Consider the following 24,536-nt stretch of genomic DNA (forward strand, 5'->3'; position numbering starts at 1 on the left):
AGACACAACGCGCTCCACACCAACACGCATTTGATGACTAAAGAGGAAATGAATAAAACCAGAACACGTGTGCTGGTGTGTTTTTGACGTTTGGTAAAAACATGTTTAAAGTGTCTGTATGTGCTTTTAGACATGGAGGTATTTCAACTGTTGCGTCCTCTCGGGTCCGGGAGCCACGCCTCGTCTCCTGCTCCGCTCTGCCAGATGAGCCATCACAAGCGGTTTGGGTCACGGTTCCGCCTGATGAAACACTTGTACAGATGTGGACGGAGGCAGGAAAAATAAAACCAGCACAAACAAAAAAAGGCAAAAAAGAGAGAGATGAGACAGAATAATTACCCCACCAGCTGCTTTGGAAATGGTCATTACCAAACCTCCGTATTATCTGCGTATTTTTAGTTGTGTCTCTGAGGTCAAGTGGGGCTGTGCGGAGCCAGGGGTCGAAGACAACAGCCCCCGAGCAGATGCGTGACATCGCTGTCACCCATCCAGGCGCATATCGTCACCACTCGCCTTAGCCCTTTGAGTCACAAACTATAAAGTGACCTTTTCTGAGCAACTTAGTCTTTTTCTCTCTTGCTCTGCCTAATGTGTGCAGGAGTTTGTGCGTCTGCTCGCATTTTTCCGTCCAGCTCTGTCTTGTCTTTCATTAGTGGATCAGTGAGAAGGGCTGGCGGCTCAGAGAGGAAGTAGCATATCCAGAGGCTAGCCGTCGGCCTGCCAGAGACGCTCTCCGTCACCTCCTCTACCTCCCTGCACTCCTTGTCCCACTGTGTCCCCTCCACCCGCCTCACACACACACACACACACACACACAAACACACACGAGCTTCCTCAGGACTCCTATTGACATAACCCTCAAACTGCCTTTGCCCTTTTTTTTTTTGTTATTTTCCAGACAAACTTTTCCTCGTTTTGCAAAAAAAAAATAAAAAAAAAAATAGATCAAACTGGTTCTGACAAACATTAAAATGGCAGCTAGTGGGCGCTACCCAGGTGTATGTGGGGTTTGCTTGCAGATGATTGTTCAGAGACCAATAGCGCCCCCCAGAACCTCAACTATTATTTCCTGGTACTTACATCGAGAACATGGCGGCGCTCTTTTCTTCAGAGCGTCAAATATTCAAAACGTAACAGAATGCAAAAAATCATAGTTAAGCTCTGTCATCTTATGTGATGTGACGAAGAAGGAAAATGTTTGTTAATATTGAGAATAATTTCACCCCAAAACCAAAACGATGCTCTAAAAATGTGATTGGGGCGTGGCTGTTCCACACATCCAGTTGTGATTGGTGCAGACAGCCGTGGTGTTTGCACTAACTCATACTGCAGGTTCTGCAGATTCTTTCTTTCACTACAAACACTGATCTTTGATAAGTCATTTTGGTGGCCATCTTGGAAAATGGCTGTCGCCTTGAATTTTGAAGTGACCAGTCAGCAAGATATGATGACTGATATCATGAGAATCACCATCCCAAATCTGGTGCTTGTATGTTCCACGAAATGCACAATTTCTCCATGATCTGCACCACTACGATCGATTCCTCCTTTTTCCTTCAGTCTTCCGGTTGCGCTACAAAATATGAAAAGTAGAATAGGTTTGTGCCTTTTTGGGCTGTGTAGAGCAGGTGGCTGAGTGGATAACGAGCTGGTCTGCCAATATGTAGACCTGGGTTTGAATCCTACTTATCCTACCTGTCTGTGTCCTTGGACAAGACACTTTAGACATCGTCTCAGTCCACCCAACTGTAATTGGGTACCGACCTCAGCTGAGGACATCCTGTCTAGAGTTATAGGCATAGACTCTCCTCAGCTTGACGCTACAGAATCGGAGATAACCACCCGAACCAACGGGCCTCAGGGCCTATATAGGACTACTACTTCTTCTTCTTTTGAGTTACTGTATCAAATTAGCAGTACAATGTGGCCGCCACCAAGAGGGGGTGAAGTCCTATTTAGATATGAAGGGCTCATTGTAAGCTTGCAGCTATTCATTCATTCATTCTCTATACCTTCTTACTCCAGTTACTCCCGTCTGTCACAGGGTCACAGACAAACTACAGACTCACTCACTCGCACACCTACGGCCAATTTAAAGTTCCCAGTCCATCTAACCTGCATGTCTTTGAATGTGGGAGGAAGCTGGACCACCCGGAGGGAACCCACGCAAGCACAGGGAGAACATGCAAACTCCACACTGAAAGACCCCATGTGGGAAGCAGTAATTATACAATAATGAACAGATGGTTAGGGATGCTAGATTCCATATCTGGAAAACTGTGGCTTTGAATCTGTGTTTTTTGTCAAGCACGATTTTCTGCACAGGTTGTGATGAGTAATGTCTGAGTTATTTGAAAATGAAAGCAATCAAATCATTTGGACTCGCCGACATTCCAAGGGATAAAAGTCACACGTGCTGACTTCTCCTTGTGCTGGTAACTTCTCCGCATTTTGGTTGCTAACCTACAAAACTGCCGTGTGCGAGTCATGAAAAGCTTGTTGCATTATTCTGTGTGTGTTTAAATGTAGCCAGTGTTTGCCACAACCTGTGCCTCACGTTCCTCCTTTGGAACAAACACACACACACACACACCTGACATGTGACACACGGGCAGCAGAGCGGGCACATCACAGCCGGGGCGTTTTAATTGCCTGTAATTTATGCGCTGTGTGTGTGTGCCGTGTGTGTCTGGCTGTCAGCCTCTGAGATGATGCTGTGTGACAGCTGCAGTCCAGCCCCTGGAGCGAGCCGCTCATAATGACACATTAGACATACTAATGATGCCTGCACTAGTTCAGGACTACTGACGCTGCCTACCTGCACCGCTGCAGCCAGCCGATTGCAGCCGATTGCTTTCTGCCCAGCGCTGACCTTTACGTCGACGTCCGGAATCTACAAATGCTGACACCCGCTTCCACCCACCCAGCAGGTGCATTCAGCGACCAAATTCAAAGCACACGAGCTTCTAGATCGCTAAAATCTGAATGTGTAGCAGTTTTACTTGTAACATGAAGGCAGGTGAAAATACTTCACATTCCAAAAAAGTTGGGAGGCTACTGAAGACCTTCAGTCAGGAGACCTTTAGAGGTGTGTGTCTGTCCTGATATGAGGGAGTCAGCCGAGCTATCAGGTGATGTGGGCTGAACTTGACTTCATGGCCTTCCAGAACTAACGCATAGTTGTTGCATGTTTCTTTTCAAAATTCTCCACACATTCTCTGCTGGGGACAGGTCAGGACTGCAGACAGGCCAGTGTAGTACTCATACTTACCACTTCTGCAGCCCTGCCTTTGTAATGTGTGCAGAACATGGTTTTGCATTGTCCTGTTGACAAGATCTAGTCTTGAAGGCAACATATGTTGCTCTAAAATTTCAGTATACTTTTCTGAATTAATGCTGCCATCACAGAAGTGGAAATGACCTTTGCCAAGGGTACTGACACAACCCTATTCCACGAGAGACCCTGGATTTTGGACATGTTGCTGAGAACAGTCTAAATGGTCCTTTTCATCTTTGGTCTGGAGCAAGATTTCTTACAAATAAGATGTGGAATATTGATTTGTCTGACTATAATACGTTTCCACTGTGTGACGGTCCACCCAAGATGCCTCAGAGGCATTGCCTGTTGAGGCTTGGTGCTGTGCCTGAAAACCACGGGTCCATCTTTATCTCCTGAAAACAATGTGCTCTTGACCTCACCACCTGGAAGGGGTCCTCAGCTATGTAGGAGATCATGGTCAGGGAATAAGTCCTACAAGGATGTTTCCTCAAATGAACTGAACAAGTCTTCTTATGTAACCTTTAAGTCAGCAAGAACTCACTAAAGAGTCCCAGTGGAGAGGACTTCCCCATCCTGTGTGTAGTCTTGAGCTCCAGGTGGTGATCCTGTCTGTAGAAAGCAGCCATTCGAGGTCAGTGTAATTTTCTGCAATAATGTGGAAAAGTATATTGCCCAAAAGTGTCAAAAGTTAGCGAACTGCTCTGAGGTCAAGGTGAATAGAGTTGTGTGTTTTGTTCTTTTGTGCTGTAATGTTTTTCTGTCTTCTTTGTGTGTCCAGGGATGTTGAGGAGTCTCACGCGACAAGGACAGTATTTCTGTCAGGAGTGCGGAAAGACGTTCAATCAACCCAGCCACCTGCGTACTCACATGAGATCGCACACAGGTACGTGTGTAACACCCAAAACACACACACACACACACACACACACACACACACACACACACACACACACACACACACACACACACACACACACACGTCTGTTCAAAATCAGACAGTCACCACATACTTACAAACAGGACCTTCAAAAGTCCAGATTACAAAGCCAACGATGAAAACGATTCTCATAAGATCCTACGCAGTCTGTCTAATGTTTAAACGTCAGATCATTACTAGAATCTTTTAAAAATCAGTTCACTTGTGTAATCATCTCAGTTAACTTGTCTCTGTCTCTGAGTGCGCCACTCGCCTTTGACAAGTGTGTCACATATTGAATTTTCAAACATATTGTGGAGGAAAAAAGAAACCAAAAAAAAAAAAAATACAGAACATGGAACGCCACCAGTGAGTCGGGATCGAGGCTGGGAACATGTGCTGGTGTCATGTATCTGTGGACCTCATCACAGAGCTGCCCTGGGTCCTGGATGCCAACCAGACACAAAACTAGTCCATCCCATCCTCCCAAAAGCAGCCATCTATCTGCAGAACCCAGGTGAAGCCTGGGCGTCGCCCTGGCCTGCTCCAGATGCTGGGATCTTTAAGACTGAGGCATCTGTGTGCTGAAAAACATGCCACATGGTCAAAATGTTCTACAGTAGATGATGTAGGTGATGTTCCCTCACGTTGGTACACCACTTTTGATGCTCCCAAAATGACATTTTCTTTGATGCAGTCATTCCTGTGTAACTATTTGCACTGGCTCCCAATTTGATGACTTTTAGAGCTCTGCACCATCAACTCTGCATCAGTGAACTCTTGCACCCGCATGTAACAAGCAGGTCTCAGAGGTCCTCGGACCAGAACCTGTTGGTTGTACCAAGGTCTAGGCTGAAGACCAAAGGAGACTGTGCGTTTGAGGTTGTGGCTTCCAAACTGTGTAGTGCACTGCCACTGCAGCTACGTTCTGTGGACTCTGTTGGAACTTTTAAGGAGAAGCTCAAGACCCATTTGTACAGACTCGCTTTTAACTAGTTTGATGTTACCGCTATTTTTCACTTCTGTGTTTTTTTATTTCTGTGTATCACAAATTCCTGTAAAGCACTTTGCGATTTTATCTTGAAACGCGCCATACAAATCAACTTTATTTACTTACTGACTTCCTGTGATACTCAGTGATGCTCCAAAGATAAAGAGTACCAAAGACGTCCAGTCATTAGTTAAAGGTCACTTGTCAGGGATGTAGTCTCATAGTCATACAGTAAGACTGATATCTTGGTAGGCAATTGAAGGTCCAAGTCTTTAGGGTACTGACGCTGCCAACACCTCTGTCCTGCTGTCGGCTGAGTTCAACAAGTCATTGAAAACCTGGATCTCCTCATTCAACTTCTCAAGTGCAGCAGTCAGAATGATCCAAAATAATCACAGCATCATCCATCAAGTCAAAGGTGGTCAGTAGACCTTTCCTCACCAGTAAAGGCACCTAAGCTGCTGGTTTCCACAAGTCTACCCAACACCCAATCCAGTCCATTAACAGTAGAGCCCTAAATTAACTCAAACCATTGTTTTAAACGTGCCAATCAGCGAGTGATGCTGTGAATAAAAGGTAAAAGGTGTAAGCCACCAGAGGCTTACCTGTATGTGGTGAAGGAGTTGAACTTGTAGAGACAGTTACTGATCTCGGCAGTGACACACATGTCACTGGATCCGGCGTTTGAGATCAAGAGGCGCCTGGGAAGAGGTGTTTGGTGATGCGGATGTCTTTGCAGGGTAACAAAGGTCCAAGTCTTTAGGCTTCTGGTCCTGCCTGTCTGGCTGTATGGTTGTGAGACTTGGACACTAACCAGTGACCTAAAGCAACGACTGGATGTCTTTGATGCAAGGTGTCTTCAAAGGATCCTTGGGTACCACTGTAATGACTTTGTATCAAATGAGTGGTTACTAAGAGAGTCTTGGATGAGGAGGATCACCTGCATTGTGAAGGAACGTCTGCTACCATGTTTAGTCCATGTGGTCTGTTTCTCTGGGTTGTGATCCAACACACAGGTGCCTGAGTGTTGAGGACCCCAGTAGCTGGAAAGGTCAAATGGACGCCCACGTTTCACCTGGCTGCCGGAGATCGACGGTTATTTTAGACACATGGACCAGTTGTCTGCCTGGGTGGGTGCCATCCTGGACCCAAGATGGTTTCATGTTGCAGACTTGACTTGACTTAAAATTGTGAAGCGTAGTTTAACACATTTTTGCATTTTGATTAACACAGATATTTGTGGTATTTTAAAATTAATATAGAGAATATTTTCCATGTGCTGAGATGAGTGCAAATTATTTTATGTCATATGGTGAAAGAAAAACGTAGAAGCGGTCATGTGTCAGAGCAGCTGGACTACTATGATGCCCACGAGAGTACTGATTATTAAAAACATTTTTTTTTTTAATTTTCATTTATATAGCACCAAATCACAACAGAGTTGTCTCAAGGCACTTCACACAAGTAAGGTCTATCCTTACTAACCCCCAGAACAACAGTGGTAAGGAAAAACTCCCTCTGAGGAAGAAACCTCAAGCAGACCAGACTCAAAGGGGTGACCCTCTGCTTGGGCCATGCTACAGACACAAATTACAGAACAATTCACAGAAACAGAAACAGAACAATTGACAAAACGAATATACAGGAAATGCTGTTGGTGTACAGGACAGGAGGATCTCCAGCACAAATACCACACCCATCGAAAAAACAGAATCAGGCATCAGAAAGACAGCTCTGTGGAATGATCTGCCTGTGCTGATACGACAGTCGGACTCTGTGGATGTTGTGTGGGCCGCTGAAGAGGAGGTACTGCTGGCCCACCACCACAAGATGGCGCCCTGCTTGAAGTGCGGGCTTCAAGCACGAGAGGACGTCGGAGCGACCAGGAGTGATAGTTGTCACTCATCATCCGTACCAGCGGTCACTCATCCACTACTCATCACCACCACCATAAAGGCCGGACTGCAACTCCACCTCCCCGCCGAGAAATCAGCTACCATTCAGGTAACTTCTCTGCTGATTTAACACTGACTAATAGTCTGAACTTCTTTGCAGCCGTTTTCCTGTGGTGTTTTCCTTATCTGTGGGATTGGCGTTTGGTGTGATCAGCGACGGCTTCGCTTCACACCCCAACCAGATAAGTGGTTAGACAGGAGCTGCACGAGTGTGTGATTGGAGGTGGAAGTTCTCCCTCCCAATTGTATACAGACTGTGGGATTACTGAGTGTGCGAACTCACACTCATCAGGACTGTTTCTGTTCTCTGCCAGCAGTACCAGGTCTGACTGCTGAAGACAGCGGCCACCTGGGGCGCAGGGCTTGGTGGCTCCGGTGTTCTTCAGCTCCGTTGGTGGTGGAAGCTGTGTGGGATCCGGCTCTTCTCTCGCCAGGCGTCTTCTATCGTCGAGCCTTCCCACACGTCACCTGGTGTATGATTGACAGTCACCATATTGTTATTGTCTGTACGTCGTGCGATTCACAACATTAAATTGTTACTTTTGGCTTATCCATTGTCCGTTCATTAACGCCCCCCTGTTGTGGGTCCGTGTCACGACAATTTCACAACAGTGGAGACTTTAAAGCCAGGCTGAAGACACATTTGTTTTATCATTAGTATTTTATATGATTGTGTGTCTTTTGTTATTTGTTTTATTTATTTTACTTCTTTTACTTTTTATGGTTAATTTTTTTTATTGTGTTTGAATCGTATTTCATTTTATTCTGCTTTTAAATGTTTGTGAAGCGCCTTGAGGTGATTACTCGTGATTTGGCGCTATATAAATTAATAAATTATTATTATATAAAGACAAGAAATACAGTATAATTTGTCAGCATTAAACAACAAAAAAAACAGAAGAAATACTAAGGTGATCACCGGCCACTAGCCCTAAGCTTCACTAAAAGACCTAGAATTTAGGTAAAGTTGAAGCTGTGGCATGCGCCGCTTATTTAAAGAGTAAAAAGCGTAAAACAAAACTATACCAGTATGCTAGCCATGCGAAAGGGAAAATAAGTGCGTCTTAAGTCTGGACTTGAAAGTCTCAGCAGAATCTGACTGTTTTATTGATGCAGGTAGATCATTCCACAGAACAGAGGCACGATAAGAGAAAACTCTATGACCTTCAGACTTCTTATTCACCCTAGGGACACAAAGTAATCCTGCACCCTAAGAATGCAAAGCCCGGGCCGGTACGTAAGGTTTAATTAGGTCAGCTAAGTAGGGAGGTGCCAGTCCTTACAATCTGATCTCACTGGGACAGGAAGCCAGTGAAGGGATGCCAAAATGGGTATAATGTGGTCAAACTTTCTGCTTTGTGTCAAAAGTCTGGCAGCAGCATTTTGAACCCCATTGGAGAACCCTAATGTTGGACTGCGGTAAACCAGAAGATAGAACATTGCAGTAGTCCAATCTAGAAGAGATAAATGCATGGATCAGGGTCTCAGCATCAGCCATAGACAGGATGGGACAAATCTTCGCTATATTTCACAGTTGGAAGAAAGCAGTCCTTGCAATATTTCTAATGTGGAGGTCAAAGTAGAATGTAGGATCAAAAATTACCCCAAGGTTCCTCACTTTGTCAGTGTGATGTATGACACACGACCCTAGGCTGAGTGTTAACTGGTCAAATTGATGCCGATGTCTCACTGGACCAAGAACCATCATTTCAGTCTTATCAGAGTTTAAAAGTAGGAAGTTTCTAGACATCCAACTTCTCACTGATGCAAGGCAATCTTCTAAGGATCATCTAAGTAAAGCTGGCCAGACACCCGTAATGTCCTACTGTAGGTGCGCAAAGTTAAAATTTAAGACAAGTAGGGAGGTTCAAGGCCATAAATAGCTTTAAAAACAAACATTAAAATTTTAAAATCAATTCTAAAATGAACTGGAAGCCAGTGGAGTGAGTACAGGACGGGTGTAATATGCTCACGTCTAAAAGTGTTTGTTAAAAGACGAGCAGCAGCATTCTGCACCAATTGGAGACTGATTAATGCCCGAATAAAGTGCATTACAATAATCAAGTCTGGAGCTGATGAAAGCATGAATGGCCTCTCAAGATCACGTCTACTGAGAAAGTGCTTTATTTTAGCCAACAGGCGAAGTTGGAAAAAACTAGCTTTGACAGCAGAGTTTATCTGTTGATCAAACCTCTGTAACTGAGTATCATCAGCATAGCAGTGAAAGGTAATCCCAAAATGCTGTAATATGTGCCCAAGAGGTGCTATACGTATAAAGGAAGAAAAGCAGGGGGCCTAAGACGGATCCCTGTGGAACCCCAAATTTCATGTCACTAAGGTTAGAGGTTGTGTTACTGTACAAAACACAGTGAGAACGACTGGTCAAGTATGACGTCAGCCATCTAAGGGCACTCCCAGTAATCCCAAAATGATTTCCAGCCTATCAAGTAGAATATGATGATTCCACTGTATCAAATGCAGCACTGAGATCTACAGCAGCAGAACGTAGTGGTGTCCGAATCCATTGTAAGCAGAAGATCATTCACCACTTTAGTGAGAGCCGTCTCTGTGGAATGATATTTTCTAAAAGCAGACTGCAGTGGCTCAAAGAGATTATACTCAGTAAGATAGTCTACGAGCTGCCGTGAAAAACATAGCTCACGAGCACTTTATTGTTGTAATTTTTAGCATTTGTTGGGTTTTTCACTTGCCCTTTTGATTGTTATGAATAAAGTCCTTAACTATTTTTAAAAAGTGATTCATCTGAAACAAAGTAATCAGAGACTCAAATGCCAACAGTGTTTGTATATGACTTGTGTTTTACGATTAGTAATCAAGTGACAAGTGCATCAATCACAAAGAAGAACACAAAGAAAAAACCACCACAAAGGCAAAGTACGAGAAGCACCGAAGACAATTTACTGTTTTCTCCTGAACTTCTCAGACAAATTTATTAGCTACTTGATATTCATGTTTTGCAAAATGCTCCCAGTTTTCCAGCCTCTCATTCAACAGTCAGTCACATGCCACCTGTGCACACACATCATCTCCCTCGCAGCTATTTATTCACCCAGGAACACTCAGGAACGATGCGGGGAATATATGCACGGGGATTCACGTCCTGGACGATATTTCACCGTCTTAACTCTCCATACGTCTGCTACTTTGCAAAATAAATCAAAACAGGTCTTTTTGTGCAGTTGAGTGTGACAGCCGGTCCGTGAGTCCTTCCCCGCCCTGGGCTGGGCAGCTGTCTCTATTTTTTAAACTGAAACATGATTTGCTCCGGATACTGACCTGTGACAAATTGTATACATTATTAATCACATGTCAATTAGAGAAATGGAATTGTGCATTCTAATGAAGCAGAGCAGCGTTTGTTCACGCCAACCTTATGAATCATTTGCATGCGTCCCGATGCCACTCACTAAACAGCTTGATTTAGCCCCCCCCCCCCCCCCCCCCCGTTTTTTTCCTCCACTTTTTCATATTTCATTTTAATTTTCACTCCCCTGGTTACCTTTTTCTCTGTCTGCTTTTCTTTCTTTCCTTCTTTCGATCTTCCTTTCTTTGTTTCATCTCCTGTTTTCCTCGTCCACTCTGACAAACCACTTGGGCATCACCGTCTGATATATGATTTGGCACAGTTTGAAAGAAGCCGCGTGTTTGACCTCAGGAGGAATTGTCTGAGAACAGGAGGGGTCACAGGAAATTATTTGGTTTTAAAGGGGGGACCCTGATGGTGGTCCATGTGGCCACTACCACTCCATGTGCTACTTCATGTAGTCTGACAAATCATTGGTTCTGCCCAGGTGTACCCTGCTTCACGCCTTATGACTGTGGGGTACCGCCCCCCCACCCACCCTGTGACCCTAGATGGGAGTAAGCAGATATAGAAAATGAATGAATGAATTGAATCATTGGTTTCTAGGCCGAAAGTTTGCCTTGCAAGGCTTTCAACTGCCCTGGATCACAACCAAGACTCAGCCTTTGAGTTCCAACAAATGTGTCACCGTGTGCACCACAGTATTGAACCACCCTGGGCCCTGATTGGCAGCCAGACCAAGAACTGGTCCATCGCCACTTCTTGAAAGTAACCATCTATCTTGTGCAACAAGGGAGAAATGTGGGCACCCCCCCCCTCCCTTTTATCTTCTCCAGCCACTTACTCAACGCTAAGTAATACCAGCAGTAGCCAAGAATCCTTTGGAGAGACACAGCACCAAAGATATCGAGACTGAGGACTGTATTTCTGTAGCGGTTTTCCATCTAGCAGCTACTCAAAATGCTTTACATTGATGCCTCATATTTATTTCCTCAGCCAATGCCAGTACCCATCATTACATCTGGGTGAACTGAGACAATGCAGATTAAGTGTCATGTCCATGGACACAGAGGGGTAGCAGGATTGGGATTCAAACCCAGGTTTATATATTGGCAGACCAGTTGCTTATCCACTGAGCTACCAGCTCCAGTCATCACTTTAGGACACCGATTAAACTCAGTGAAACATTTTCTTTCACCTGGCCTGCAATGATATTAAAGAATCCAGGAGCTCAGCACGTGAGGTTGAAAGACATCCAGTAAGAGGCGCTGTTGATATCTTTACACTCTAAATCTTTAGGCTTTCCTCCGACTGTCACTTCAAATTGGATTCATTGCATATGTGATTCAAATATGATCTCACTGATTTGACTGTCCAAAAGTGACCAAATCCAATCTGTGTGGCAATCCTCGTTTTCTGTCTCATCCACATTGGTTGCTATAGTAATGGCATCGTGCCTACAGGGACTGCGAGGTGGGCGGGGGGAGGGAGCATCATGTTACTCTCTCACTTCATGTCACTCAACTTTTGCATACGGGAGCAGTACCTGCTCACACCATGTGTCTGAAGCATGACTGACCTAGCATGCCCTCCTTGTAATATGTAACCTGATACTCCACTGTTTGGACACGTGTGAAACATGCGACACATGCACGCAGCAGCTGAAGGAATCTGTTGTATTGCTGCTCAGTCGTCCCACATATTTTCTCAATGTTAATGACTTATTCTACATTTTGTCTTCTGTGACCGGTTCTTTTGGAAGAGATTACAGGTTACTTTGGGCTTTTGTGTGCGCACATTTTTTTTTCTCCAGCTTTTAGTTTAGTTTAGATGAACAACAGCTCTCATCTGACTGCACACCTCATGGTAAACATTTTATTTTCTTTTTTAGAGCAAGCATTGAGTCATTTCAATGGAGCAGGGCGAGGAGTGATAATGAGCCGGATTTTATATGGCATGGAAAACTCAAGCGTAACATAACCCACATGAATTCCCATCTGAGTGTTCAGATCAAAGTGGATTTTTAAAAATACAATTTGAATCATTAAAAAAACCTCATTACATGCGACTTTTGACTGTTCAGACGTACAACAGAATCAGATTCAGATCAGATTTACACATAAATTGGATTTGTACTGGCAGTCTGAACAAAGCCATAGAGGTCTACTGTTTCTGGCATGAAATTTGGAGGCTAAAGACTGAGCTAAGGTGGCGGTGGGAGGCACTTGGTATGCGGTTCTTCTTGGGTACCGCTGGGACGTCTGTGTCAAATGAGCCTTTACTTGATTGAGACCTGGATGAACTAAGTGCATCACGAGCAAATGTGAGCTGCAACACTTTGTCCACGTGGTGCGTTTTTATCAGCACGATGCAGCGTGCAGGTGCTTCATTGCTGAGGAGAAAAACAACTGGGCTGAGCTGAGGGTTCACCTGCGAATTATGAAGCAGCTCATGCTCCCAAACGTCCACCCTCCAGTCTATGGTCCACAGTGTGGAGTGGTGTTGCAAGCCATCATATGGAGCATAAGATCCAAAGGCTGTCCAGATGTTGTGATGTTCTTACAGGAATTTACACTTTTCGTTGTAGCAATACTAAAAAATGTCATCATGCCACGATGCATCATTAGAATGGTACTTTTCGCCGTTTCTCTCCTCCCGGCGTGACCTCCCCTCTCGTCCTCCCCACTCATCCTTCTCTCCCGTCGCGTCCGTCAGCAGCGATCACAGCAGACAGTCGGATCAGTGGCGTCCTCACAGAGCGTGTGAATGATACGCGGCACCGCCAATGATTCTAAGTGACAGAGGCCAAACGGTAAGTGATGCAGCACTCAGCGGCGCCCTCGGCCGTATTGTAAACACACACGCTGCACACATTTCAGCTCTGTAAACACCACGCGGGGCTGTAATTAATGTTGTCACCGGCGGTTCTCTTCAGCGCGGACGTGTACGCACCGAAAAGGCCAGCCACCCCGAGGCCTCGATTAACATGCGTCATATTAAATCACTCACTCGCCTCCACCAGGTTCCATCACCACCATCATCATCATCATCATCATCACCACCACCACCATCACTGCCAGCACCTCCTCCATTAGTGAGGATGCTGGTTGCTGCAATATGCTGCTAGTGAAAGACAAAAAAAAAACAAAAGCTTGTGTGGTAGATCTGGTCGAGCTTTTAACAGAATGCCCTCCTCCTCCTTTTCCTCCCCCCTCCCTCCTCCTTCTCCCCCCACAGTTGGGTTTGATTTTAATGGACTCCACAGAGGTACTGACGCTCACACCACCGCTTCCGAAGCTCCCAAACAAGTATGTGGCTAATCACTCAGCTCCCTCACCGCTTCTGCGTGTTTCTCTTTGCTGTGCATCACCTCTGCATGTGTGTGTGTGTGTGTGTTACTCCAGCACCCTGTCTATGGAAATGCTCCCATGTGGCACCCTTTAAACACCGCACTCTTAATATCTGATTTCTGTTTTGCTTAACCACACCAAAAGTTTGGTAATATTTTACAATAAGTCCTTTCTGAAGTACAAGTCGTGGTTATTGCTTTTTTACTAGTTTGGGGGGGGGGGGGGGGGGGTCTTGTGACTTATACTGTGGTGCAACTTATATACAGAAAAATCATGCATTTGTTGTTTATTATTATTGTTGTTGTTAATAATAATAATAACAATAATAATAATAATGTTGTTTTCCAGGAATAAATGCACAAAAACAACTAAACAATGTAGAAAAATCTTAAATAGCTGATTAAAGAAAAATCAAATGTCCTAACGTTTTATTGTTGTGTTTCATTGTCCATTGGATGTTTTCTGTTGTTCAAACTGCATAAAATAACATCCAGTATGTTGGCCATTGTATGCTTTTCCATCTTGATTTTTTTTCCCGCCTTGATTACAATTTAACAGTCCCTGTGTTGAGCAACAGCACATGCTGTGGTGTGTACATGTGCTCGGTTTACCTCCTGTCCATTGTTAAACTCACGCCCAGGGACACACTGTGTCAAAAAGTGCATTCCACATACAGAAAACAAGTGGGACCTATTCTCCGTAGTGACTTGTACTCTGGAAAATATGATACATTAATTAATGCAGCAATAAGCATCAACTAACATTGAATTAAGTGAATTAAGACATTTGTTTAGTCATCATTTATTAAGGTTAACGAAGGTATTAATTTATTCAACAATCATTTATAAAGATAGCCAACAGCATTAATAAATGATTATCCAACATTGTTAGCTCTTAATTCACTGTTTATTAACTCCTAATAATGTATTAACTAATGTCAGTTAATGCACTCTTATTGTAAAATGTTACTTTTTTAACTCACATGTTCAATGGCAGTTTTAGCAGTGCATTATGGAACACACACACACACACACACACACCACACACACACACACACACACACTGTAAAAAAAATACAACATTAAAGTTACAATTGGCTTATGGGTTGCCAACCAGATCAAAACCAAAATCTTATTGGTTTTCTTCTTTTAACCCTGAACTATGTTCCACTGAAATTTGCTCATTGATATTTTGTTATCCAACATAAACATCAGGGGAGAACAGGAATCAGGCTGCCAGTATGTAGACCTGGGTTTGATTCCCAGTCAGGTTACCTGTCTGCATCCTTGAACAAGACACTTGATCCGCATTGTCTCAGTCCACCCAGCTGTAAACGGCTACCAGCCTTGGCTGGGGCAGTAACCCACGTCCCGCCCTGGTAGAGTTGTACACTGTGACCCACTTCATGCTACAGAGTCCATAAAGAAGCACCGGTACCAGTGGGCCTCAGGGCCGAAATCAGATTTACGTACTACTTCAAACAAACCAACAAACACAACAAATCACAAAGTCTTATTTTCAAGACTTGCAAAGGTATTTAAAAAGTAACTTTGAACCTCAACCTCTTCCCAGCAGTGACGTTCAAGTCTCTGGGTCCTCAGCCAGACAGCACATGGAGTTCTGAGGTCACTAGTCAGAGGTATTTGATTATTCTGATACCGTTGCAGGACAGGAAAGTGTTTAGAGTCCAAGAACTTCCCGTCTTACTGTGTGGTTGTGAGACCAGTGTGCTAAGGTGACGACTGGATGTCCCTTTGGAGAATACTTGGGTGCTGCTGGATTGACTTTGTGTCAAATGAGTGACTTCTTAGGGAGTCTCAGTCTGAGGAACATCACCTGGATGGTGAAGGAGCGTCAGCTACGACTTTTTAGTCCAAAGTTGAGGACCCCAGCAGTTGCAGAAGACCAAGGGGTTGCCTATGTTTTGCCTAGCTGCGGCAGATGGACCAGTTGTCCTCCTGGGTAGTTACCATCCAGGACCAAAGGCCATCCTGTGGGGTGGTGGATGCGACACCAGCTCTCATCCCCCAGACCTGAACTAACCTGAAAATCTTCTCAGAGTTTTCAGAGAACTCGATAAGGATGAAGACAGAGGCAGAGGAGTAAATCTGTCCTGCTTTGATATTCAGCGAGTGAGACAGAGAGCGTTCGTTCTCGCATCCATCTTAATTAATCACACACGTCGCACTCACCCGCGTGGACTCAGATTTACCACATGCTATGAATGATGGGAGCAGGCACCGCGGAGGGCTCCAATTAGATGTAATGTTGACGCTGCTTTACGGGGACAATAACCTTTTGTATAATGTAGTGCGCTGGTGCCGTCAGCCATGTTTCCTCGCAGGACGATGTCGTGGAGGTTTTCTCGCTTTCTGCTCACGTGTCTCACCCTGGCTGTCGTTCCAGCTGGCTTTTTTTTTTTTTTTTTTTTTATATTTTTGGGTGATTAATTATACCTTTTTTGTTATTATCTCTCCCTCTACCCCCCGGTTGTGTTTCTGATGATGTATGATAACAGCTATATTTCCGTGTTTCTTCTTCAGGGAGAAGGGTGCAGGTGGGAGGGGCACAGGGAGTCATTTCTTTTCCCACTTTGATATTCTTCCATTTATCAAAATGATAATTAGGTGCAATTAAATGGCAGTCTCATTTGTTTTGTTCAGGTGTGTGCAGCTCAGGATTTTATATTAATTTTTTTTATTATAGTTATTTTGCAGAGGTGTCTGTGCTGTAGTAGGTTAGTCTAATTAGAGGAGAGGAGCAAGGGTTTGAATGGGGGGGGGGGGGGGTGATTGAGAGAAATGCGTGCGACAAAAGTAGGACTTTTCAGACAGGTACCTGGTTCTCCATATGGCAGGAAACATGTTTCATGTGGGTCACGTTAACCCTGAAATGACTTTAAGCCCGTAATCTCACCGGGCAGCGAATGCTGACAAATGTAGCAAATTTTGTGTTTGCAAAAACTCTTGCATGCCCACGAGGGTTCAAGCATGTCTGATGTAATCACACGTGATTCAAATCCATATGGTTTTTGAAAAAAATAATAAGGTCGGATACTTTTCTAATAGACCTCGTATTTACAGATACATATTTTCTGAAGCCCAAATTTTTTTAATAAAGGAAAATTCTTTTATCGGAAAATAATGCTAACAAAAGGCTTTCATTAATTTTTTTCAACCATGACATGCTGTCACTTTTAGGACCACAGTAAGCTTTGACTTTAGCATTTTTAAACATGGTCTTTTTGGGCTTACCATCTTCTTACATTACATCCATACCATATTTCTTGGATACATGAGACTTGTTTGATGACTTTGCTGCATTTATTACCATGAGTTTAAAGTTTGTGTAGTGGCTTGTACTCTTGCGCTTCTGCATTGTGTCTCCTCCCACTCACTCCCCTCAGGACATGAACTCACGATCTCTAGGGTGGGAGGCGCACACGCTAACCAGAAAGCCAAAACCGGGGTTCTGGCAGTGTGGCATAGAGACCTATTAGCTGTTGGAGGGTCACGTTTACTGACTACTGTTGCACAGCAACTCCTACTGTCCTCCAACACATTTGCATCAACAAAATTTGTCTTGAACTGGGGGCCTTGTTGTTAGGAGCCAAGTGTGCTAACTGGTAGTGCCACTCTTGTCATCCTTGGAAGTGTTTGGGCTGACCGCATTTCAGAATTCTTTCCAATTTTTTTTGACAATGAATTGTGCATGTTGACTAAAGACCTCCACATGACAGCTTTTGCATGCAACCTCTGACATCTACTTGACTTGTATGTGTACTGTGTGTCTTCTGTAGGGGAGAGGCCATTCTGCTGCCAGCTCTGCCCATACCGAGCCTCTCAGAAAGGGAACCTAAAGACCCACGTCCAGAGTGTCCACCATATGCCTTTTGACAACAGCCAGTACCCAGAAACAAGGATCTTAGCAATGGTCCAGGAGGAACAAGGACCACTTGTTGGCAAACACCCACAAACACCACAGCCATAGACTCGCAGAAAAGTCTGTACCTGGACCAGACAACCAACAAACACCATTGCCATTCATATAAAAAAAGCAAAAAGCAAAACAGAAGCAGCACCCAAGATGCCCCTGTTTGGTTGACAAGCTTGTGAAACCTCTTCAATAGCCACCCATTACTGACCAGTGAACCATTTTCTACACTGAAGGTTCTTGACATGTTTTTGAAGATTTTAGGAGAATTACCAGATTTCTGAGTGTGGGGTGTGTTACCATTTATTGTTCCGCTGACTTCGCAAAGTTGACAGGCTGCATTAAAGTAAATACTGTATGCAGTTAGCATTAGCATGTGCGGTCATGCATTAGCTTATAGCAAGCATGCTAACTACAGTTATTGCTCACATTTCGTGTTTGGGGCTAAATGTGGTTATGACTATGGATTGATGCCAAAAAATAGGACACAGTTTTTATCCACTGAGATTAGCATAACCACACATGCTAACCGCTAACATGTGACAAGATATACTAATTCTGACTATGGTTTGCTGTTTTCTTTAACCAATCAGTAATCAAACACACCATGTGAACCTTATGAACGTTTACGAAAGTTTCCCTGGTGCAGTTCTACTTTTTCAGATTCTGTTGACAGGTGCGCAAGGAGGTGATTTAAGATTGAAATATGAAGGTTCTCGTGAGCCGCAGCAAGCAGCCGCTTGGTCTGCAGAAACCTGGACTCAGCGATATTGGATCTTTTGTCTATTTCGGGATTCTTTATCATAAAGGTTGGTATAAATGAGCAAAATTTGTCAAGGTGCATGGTGCCTAACTTTAGAGCCATCTCTCACCCTAGAGCAGGTAGCTGAGTGGATAAGGAACCGGCCTGCTAGTATGTAGACCTTGGTTCGAAACCTGCTCATGCTACCTGTCTATGTTCCTGGACCAGACACTTAATCTACATGGTCTCAGTCCACCCAGCTGTTAATGGGTACTGGCCTCGCCTGGGGAAGCAACTGGCATTGGACTGGCATCCCGTCGAGGGAGAGGCCAAGATTCTCATCCGCGTAACACTATGGAATCCATAGATAAGCACTGGCAACACGCGGCCTCAAGGCCTATATCGGACTTACTTCTCGTAGTCATTATGATGGAAGTACCGCCTAGCAAAGTTGCTTTATGTAGCTTTATGTAGACGTATCGTTATCTTTGGCTGCTTTCAGTGATGCCGGTATTTGGTTAGACTCTTTCTCTCCGATTGTTCTGTCTGAGTTATTTTCATTAGTTACTTCATCCAAACCATCAACATGTTTATTAGACCCCATTCCTACCAGGCTGCTCAAGGAAGCCCTACCATTATTTAATGCTTCGATCTTAAATATGATCAATCTATCTTTGTTAGTTGGCTATGTACCACAGGCTTTTAAGGTGGCAGTAATTAAACCATTACTTAAAAAGCCATCACTTGACCCAGCTATCTTAGCTAATTATAGGCCAATCTCCAACCTTCCTTTTCTCTCAAAAATTCTTGAAAGGGTAGTTGTAAAACAGCTAACTGATCACCTGCAGAGGAATGGTCTATTTGAAGAGTTTCAGTCAGGTTTTAGAATTCATCATAGTACAGAAACAGCATTAGTGAAGGTTACAAATGATCTTCTTATGGCCTCGGACAGTGGACTCATCTCTGTGCTTGTTCTGTTAGACCTCAGTGCTGCTTTTGATACTGTTGACCATAAAATTTTATTACAGAGATTAGAGCATGCCATAGGTATTAAAGGCACTGCACTGCGGTGGTTTGAATCGTATTTGTCTAATAGATTACAATTTGTTCATGTAAATGGGGAATCTTCTTCACAGACTAAAGTTAATTATGGAGTTCCACAAGGTTCTGTGCTAGGACCAATTTTATTCACTTTATACATGCTTCCCTTAGGCAGTATTATTAGACGGTATTGCTTAAATTTTCATTGTTACGCAGATGATACCCAGCTTTATCTATCCATGAAGCCAGAGGACACACACCAATTAGCTAAACTGCAGGATTGTCTTACAGACATAAAGACATGGATGACCTCTAATTTCCTGCTTTTAAACTCAGATAAAACTGAAGTTATTGTACTTGGCCCCACAAATCTTAGAAACATGGTGTCTAACCAGATCCTTACTCTGGATGGCATTACCCTGACCTCTAGTAATACTGTGAGAAATCTTGGAGTCATTTTTGATCAGGATATGTCATTCAAAGCGCATATTAAACAAATATGTAGGACTGCTTTTTTGCATTTACGCAATATCTCTAAAATCAGAAAGGTCTTGTCTCATAGTGATGCTGAAAAACTAATTCATGCATTTATTTCCTCTAGGCTGGACTATTGTAATTCATTATTATCAGGTTGTCCTAAACGTTCCCTAAAAAGCCTTCAGTTAATTCAAAATGCTGCAGCTAGAGTACTGACGGGGACTAGAAGGAGAGAGCATATCTCACCCATATTGGCCTCACTTCATTGGCTTCCTGTTAATTCTAGAATAGAATTTAAAATTCTTCTTCTTACTTATAAGGTTTTGAATAATCAGGTCCCATCTTATCTTAGGGACCTCGTAGTACCATATCACCCCAATAGAGCGCTTCGCTCTCAGACTGCAGGCTTACTTGTAGTTCCTAGGGTTTGTAAGAGTAGAATGGGAGGCAGAGCCTTCAGCTTTCAGGCTCCTCTCCTGTGGAACCAGCTCCCAATTCAGATCAGGGAGACAGACACCCTCTCTACTTTTAAGATTAGGCTTAAAACTTTCCTTTTTGCTAAAGCTTATAGTTAGGGCTGGATCAGGTGACCCTGAACCATCCCTTAGTTATGCTGCTATAGACGTAGACTGCTGGGGGGTTCCCATGATGCACTGTTTCTTTCTCTTTTTGCTCTGTATGCACCACTCTGCATTTAATCATTAGTGATCGATCTCTGCTCCCATCCACAGCATGTATTTTTCCTGGTTCTCTCCCTCAGCCCCAACCAGTCCCAGCAGAAGACTGCCCCTCCCTGAGCCTGGTTCTGCTGGAGGTTTCTTCCTGTTAAAAGGGAGTTTTTCCTTCCCACTGTCGCCAAGTGCTTGCTCACAGGGGGTCGTTTTTGACCGTTGGGGTTTTACATAATTATTGTATGGCCTTGCCTTACAATATAAAGCGCCTTGGGGCAACTGTTTGTTGTGATTTGGCGCTATATAAAAAAATTGATTGATTGATTGATGTAGCTCAAAAAGTTTTATTTTATTTTTTAAAAGTGGCAAAACAGAACTTGAAGTTAAGGACTGTGGCATTGCATGGCTGCTCATAACCCCGCCTCCTCCGATGTCACCCCTCTTACTTAGCTTTGAGTTTTTGTGCTTTCCTCAGGATACCAATCTCCAAACCTACAGCTCTGATGAGAAAAAAGAGGAAGAGATGCTCTTTCCAGTGCATCTCCACTGGGTTAAATGTTGCATGCGAGTGTGCATGTTTACATTAAACTGTGCATAATCACGTTGCACGCTGAGGCCAGTGTTCAGAGCGAGAGAGGGGTGAGGTTAAAAATGCTCACGACAGCGCTGCCCTGTCGGTTATTAAAGACTCACACACACTCACCTTTAACCGCTTAGTCCAATTAAGGGTCGCAGGGGCTGGAGCCTATCCCAGCAGTCATAGAGCGCGAGGTGGGGTACACCCAGGACAGGACGTCAGTCTGTCACAGGGCCGCAAACAGACAAACACATTCACACGCACTCGCACACCTACTTTTAATTGCAGATATAAACAAATGTGCCATTTTTATAGTCATTCAATTATTTTCCGTTTCAGAGGCGTCAATGAGTGGCGGCCGTTTGCCTCCATAACTAACATGTGAGGGTGCCTCCTGCTCCAACGTGGACTTATGAGTCCCAAACATTGGACAGCACTGTCTTGGCTGTTCAATGTACAGATAACATTCCGACTTGTGAACCTTGAAAGGAACCCATGTGCTGCTGGTTTTGAACATTTTGTGGTTCCTGGAGCGAGTTCCTGTACAGCAAGGTTCAGGTTCCATGGAGATGATCTAAATGTTACACAAACCGATTCCTGCACAGCCGAGTCTTTTGGAACCATTTTGAGTATTTAGACTTATTTTGGTTTTCACTTTTCGTTGAACATCAGCCGAAGCATTTCCCATCAAACAATATTTAAGACACTGCAACAAATGACGAGGGCTGATCAGTCACCCAATCACATCAATTGATTGGGTGGAACATAATAATGAAAGACGTCAGTCCATGTCAGGCACGGTCATAAAAATGTCACAAGTACTGTACATTTTGTAGATCAATGCAACTTGAAAATATGGACGTTGAACGAGGGCCAGTTTTATTTTGATGTTTTTCTGCATCAAGATTTGAAACTTATCAGTTGGAAGTTGCTCTAAACTTGTTGCTCCTTAGTTTTCTATTCTGTTGACGTCGGTGACAGATTTGTATTTGTTGATTGCCTAGGCGGCCTTGTGCCAATGCAGAGAATTTTGGGGAATCGTGTACACTTGTAGATACGTTGACCTGCAGCCATCTCAAACCTCAACTTCAGGTTGAAGGAGGATCCTGTCCAATGGCAGTCGTGAACCAGAAAAGAGACAAACATGGAAGAAAGTGTTTCCACATCTGGGAATCTTTGAGATTTTTTGTCATACTACGCGTACATAAAGCCATCTCTCACTGTCCAACAGCACTGATCACGGTTGGGGTTGTAGCGCGTTATGTGTTTACGTCAACGTGGAGGTGCAGGCTTCAGAAATGATGATCCACACCTGCACACATCTGAATTCAGGCAGGTTTTAAAAGGGAAATTTGCGACAACAAAGTTATCCTCCCGTCACCTCAAACTGATTGACATAATTTTGATTCATCCTTATCCTCGGCTTCCAGCTGCGGAATGCTAATCTTATCCACCATATTAACTAACTCAACTGATGCTGCCTTTTTGTAGTTATTTGTCATGATACTTCTTTTGTTTAAGTAGATTTAAGTTTTGTTTAAGCCATAAATGTCTACCTATACCGTGACAAATGTCCTTAGGGTCCGTTCACATTATGAGCCCGACGTAGCAGATTCTCAAAAATCTCTGTAAAATGCCGGAGAAGGCTCGCTTTAGGGGTCCAAATTTCCTGTCTTCATCACAGGTCCATTTGGCTCAGCAGAGGGCGACGTTGTGCAACGTTCCACTGACTGTATAGACGTAGTTCAACTTTTGCCATCAGAGGGCAGGCGCTTCGGTAGCGCACTCAACGTTTGTGATGTCAGGTGACGTAGGCTATATAAACTCGATGTAACTCTGTGATTTTGTCACTTGCTACTACTGTGATTGAGATAGATTTAATATATATATATATACAGTAGTGTTCAGAATAATAGTAGTGCTATGTGACTAAAAAGATTAATCCAGGTTTTGAGTATATTTCTTATTGTTACATGGGAAACAAGGTACCAGTAGATTCAGTAGATTCTCACAAATCCGACAAGACCAAGCATTCATGATATGTACACTCTTAAGGCTATGAAATTGGGCTATTAGTAAAAAAAGTAAAAGTATACTCAAAACCTGGATCTGGACCTGGATTAATCTTTTTAGTCACATAGCACAACTATTATTCTGAACACTACTGTATATATATATATATATATATATATATATATATATATATATATGAAGAGTTGAGATGCAAAACCAAGTAAGTCCTTTTTTTCAAATGTAGAAAAATGCAGTTGAAAATGGAGATTTAAAGGAAACCCTATGTGGAAATGCACAGACTTTCATCAATAACATGAAGTTTGTTCAAATTCTTTCATATTTTGTACACTGATGGTCCCCTTGACAGCCAACTACATGTTGACATCAACTAAAAATTTATGGTTTTGGAGATACTGGGTTTTGCATCTGAACTCTCTCTCTCTCTCTCTCTCTCTCTCTCTCTCTCTCTCTCTCTCTCTCTCTCTCTCTCTCTCTCTCTCTCTCTCTCTCTCTCTCTCTCTCTCTCTATATATATATATATACAACCCCTGGCAAAAATTATGGAATCACCGGCCTCAGAGGATGTTCATTCAGTTGTTTAATTTTGTAGAAAAAAAGCAGATCACAGACATGACACAAAACTAAAGTCATTTCAAATGGCAACTTTCTGGCTTTAAGAAACACTATAAGAAATCAAGAAAAAAAGATTGTGGCAGTCAGTAACGTTACTTTTTTAGACCAACCAGAGGAAAAAAATATGGAATCACTCAATTCTGAGGAAAAAATTATTGAATCACCCTGTAAATTTTCATCCCCCAAATTAACACCTGCATCAAATCAGATCTGCTCGTTGACATTGACCCTATGTGTCTTTTTGCAAGGAATGTTTTTGCAGTTTTTGCTCTATGGCAAGATGCATTATCATCTTGAAAAATGATTTCATCATCTCCAAACATCCTTTCAATTGTCCAAAATATCAACATAAACTTGTGCATTTATTGATGATGTAATGACAGCCATCTCCCCAGTGCCTTTACCTGACATGCAGCCCCATATCATCAATGACTGTGGAAATTTACATGTTCTCTTCAGGCAGTCATCTTTATAAATCTCATTGGAAAGGCACCAAACAAAACTTCCAGCATCATCACCTTGCCCAATGCAGATTCAAGATTCATCACTGAATATGACTTTCATCCAGTCATCCACAGTCCACGATTGCTTTTCCTTAGCCCATTGTAACCTTGTTTTTTCTGTTTAGGTGT

General features: G+C 43.3%; 1 protein-coding gene and 1 long non-coding RNA gene across 3 annotated transcripts in view; one reads left to right on the forward strand and one right to left on the reverse strand.

Moving 5' to 3' along the window:
* The window catches only part of LOC117514800 (zinc finger protein 516-like), a 174,919-nt gene extending 156,534 nt beyond the window's left edge, over positions 1 to 18,385 (forward strand). The window contains exons 4-6 of one of the 2 annotated variants that reach the window (XM_034175392.1): positions 4,059 to 4,163; positions 13,705 to 13,775; positions 17,617 to 18,385. In XM_034175392.1, the coding sequence (XP_034031283.1) occupies positions 4,059 to 4,163; positions 13,705 to 13,775; positions 17,617 to 17,676 (236 nt within the window). In that variant the 3' untranslated portion in view covers positions 17,677 to 18,385. The remainder of the gene's footprint in view (positions 1 to 4,058; positions 4,164 to 13,704; positions 13,776 to 17,616) is intronic. The other variant, XM_034175393.1, reaches the window with a different exon arrangement.
* Positions 1,401 to 23,233, reverse strand: LOC117514802. Its single transcript, XR_004561964.1, has 4 exons — positions 22,864 to 23,233; positions 21,381 to 21,384; positions 18,654 to 18,657; positions 1,401 to 1,413 (listed from the first exon to the last, which is right to left on the reverse strand). It is a non-coding gene; the product is annotated as an uncharacterized LOC117514802 (long non-coding RNA).
* Positions 23,234 to 24,536: the final 1,303 nt, after the last annotated feature.

Source organism: Thalassophryne amazonica, chromosome 7 (assembly GCF_902500255.1).
Source record: "Thalassophryne amazonica chromosome 7, fThaAma1.1, whole genome shotgun sequence".
Lineage (NCBI taxonomy): Eukaryota > Metazoa > Chordata > Actinopteri > Batrachoidiformes > Batrachoididae > Thalassophryne > Thalassophryne amazonica.